General features: G+C 36.3%; 1 protein-coding gene across 1 annotated transcript in view; it reads left to right on the top strand.

Annotated features, from left to right (window-relative positions):
• The window catches only part of LRRC16A (leucine rich repeat containing 16A), a 115764-nt gene that overhangs the window by 59314 nt on the left and 54988 nt on the right, over positions 1–1462 (top strand). Inside the window, exon 13 of the mRNA XM_008571870.1 lies at positions 890–1039. Within this exon, the coding sequence (XP_008570092.1) occupies positions 890–1039 (150 nt within the window). The remainder of the gene's footprint in view (positions 1–889; positions 1040–1462) is intronic.

A 1462-nucleotide genomic window follows, 5' to 3' on the forward strand; every position in this document is an offset into this window, starting at 1 on the left:
TTTTTTTTTTTTGCATTTGTCCTTCTTTGAAGAACTTACTCAGGAACTGTTGGCATTTTCTTTTTTACAGTTGGAAAATAATTGTGTGAATGCACTTTTGTCTTGAACTTCATTTTAATACTAATATGCTGATTTGGATTATAAGAAGAGAGATTAAGTATTGTATGAAAGAAATAGTATCTTCAAAATGAAACTTTGTTATCAATGACATTTAGGTACCGTTTTCTCCGACTTAAGTTTAGAAGTGTTCCCAAAGGTTCCATGGACTTGTCAACTGTTTAAAAGAATCAAAGTTTCTGGTGTCAGATAAGCTCAGCACTGGAGTTGATTAACTTCAGCCCAGCTTATTCCACTCCTTATCATTTACATTTTTAGGTTTACCTAAAGCATAACACTGGAAATTAATACATTATACCAGATATGGTATTCATTACATGAAAACAATGAAAGCTAGCAATAATTTAAATTTTGTTAGCTATTTCCTTTCTTTCCTTTTGTTAGCCATTTCCTTCCAACTTAAGGAAAGTTGGAATCATCTTATTTCCCTCATTAGATACTTTTATGCACTGGATATAGAAGAAAATTCTTTCAGAGGAAATGTAAAATAAAATTAATGAAAAGAACACTACTTACTTTATTCTAGACTATGTAGTCTCCTCATTTACTAAAGGAGTTTGTAATTTCTTGCTTAAAACACTTTGCTCTCCAAAGAAAGGTTATAAAAGAGGTAAGTTACTTTATTGTGAATTTATTAAGAATTGTCATTAATGACTTGCCAGAGCCGTCCCCCACTGTGCCATCTTGTGGAAGAGTCCTCGGGAGCTCAGCTGATGGCTCTGCTCTTGTCTCTGTGCTTTCATGTCTCCCTGTGTGCATCTTGATCCTGTAGGCTGACCATTTCAGCAGACGTGGCAAGACCCTTCCTCAGCAAGAATCCTTAGAGATCGAGCTGGCTGAGGAGAAGCCAGTTAAACGCTCCATCATCACAGTGGAGGAGCTAACGGAGATAGAGCGTTTGGAAGATCTGGACACTTGTATGGTAAGACACAGCCTTTGGTGGCGCCATCATCCCATTCACTGGACTGTGTTATTGTTTTNTCATCACAATTAATTTAAGAAGCACTGGTCTCTCGTTACTGGCACAGGAAAGAGCCACATCATGGTTCAGAGCTCCCAGTTCAGACTTTTCTTTTTTTAGATAAGCACCAACAAAATCAACAGTGCATCCTTTTTAGAAAAAGTTGATTGATAACCCACAGCTCCAGAAACTGCCTCAAAGTGCTCACTTGAAGACACACACACAGGATATTATTTCAAACATGACTCTACGTATGAGAACTACACTGAAAATTTGAATTTTTTTTTTTTTGCATTTGTCCTTCTTTGAAGAACTTACTCAGGAACTGTTGGCATTTTCTTTTTACAGTTGGAAAATAATTGTGTGAATGCACTTTTGTCTTGA

The sequence above is a fragment of the Galeopterus variegatus genome, unplaced genomic scaffold (genome assembly GCF_000696425.1).
Source record: "Galeopterus variegatus unplaced genomic scaffold, G_variegatus-3.0.2 Scaffold732, whole genome shotgun sequence".
Lineage (NCBI taxonomy): Eukaryota > Metazoa > Chordata > Mammalia > Dermoptera > Cynocephalidae > Galeopterus > Galeopterus variegatus.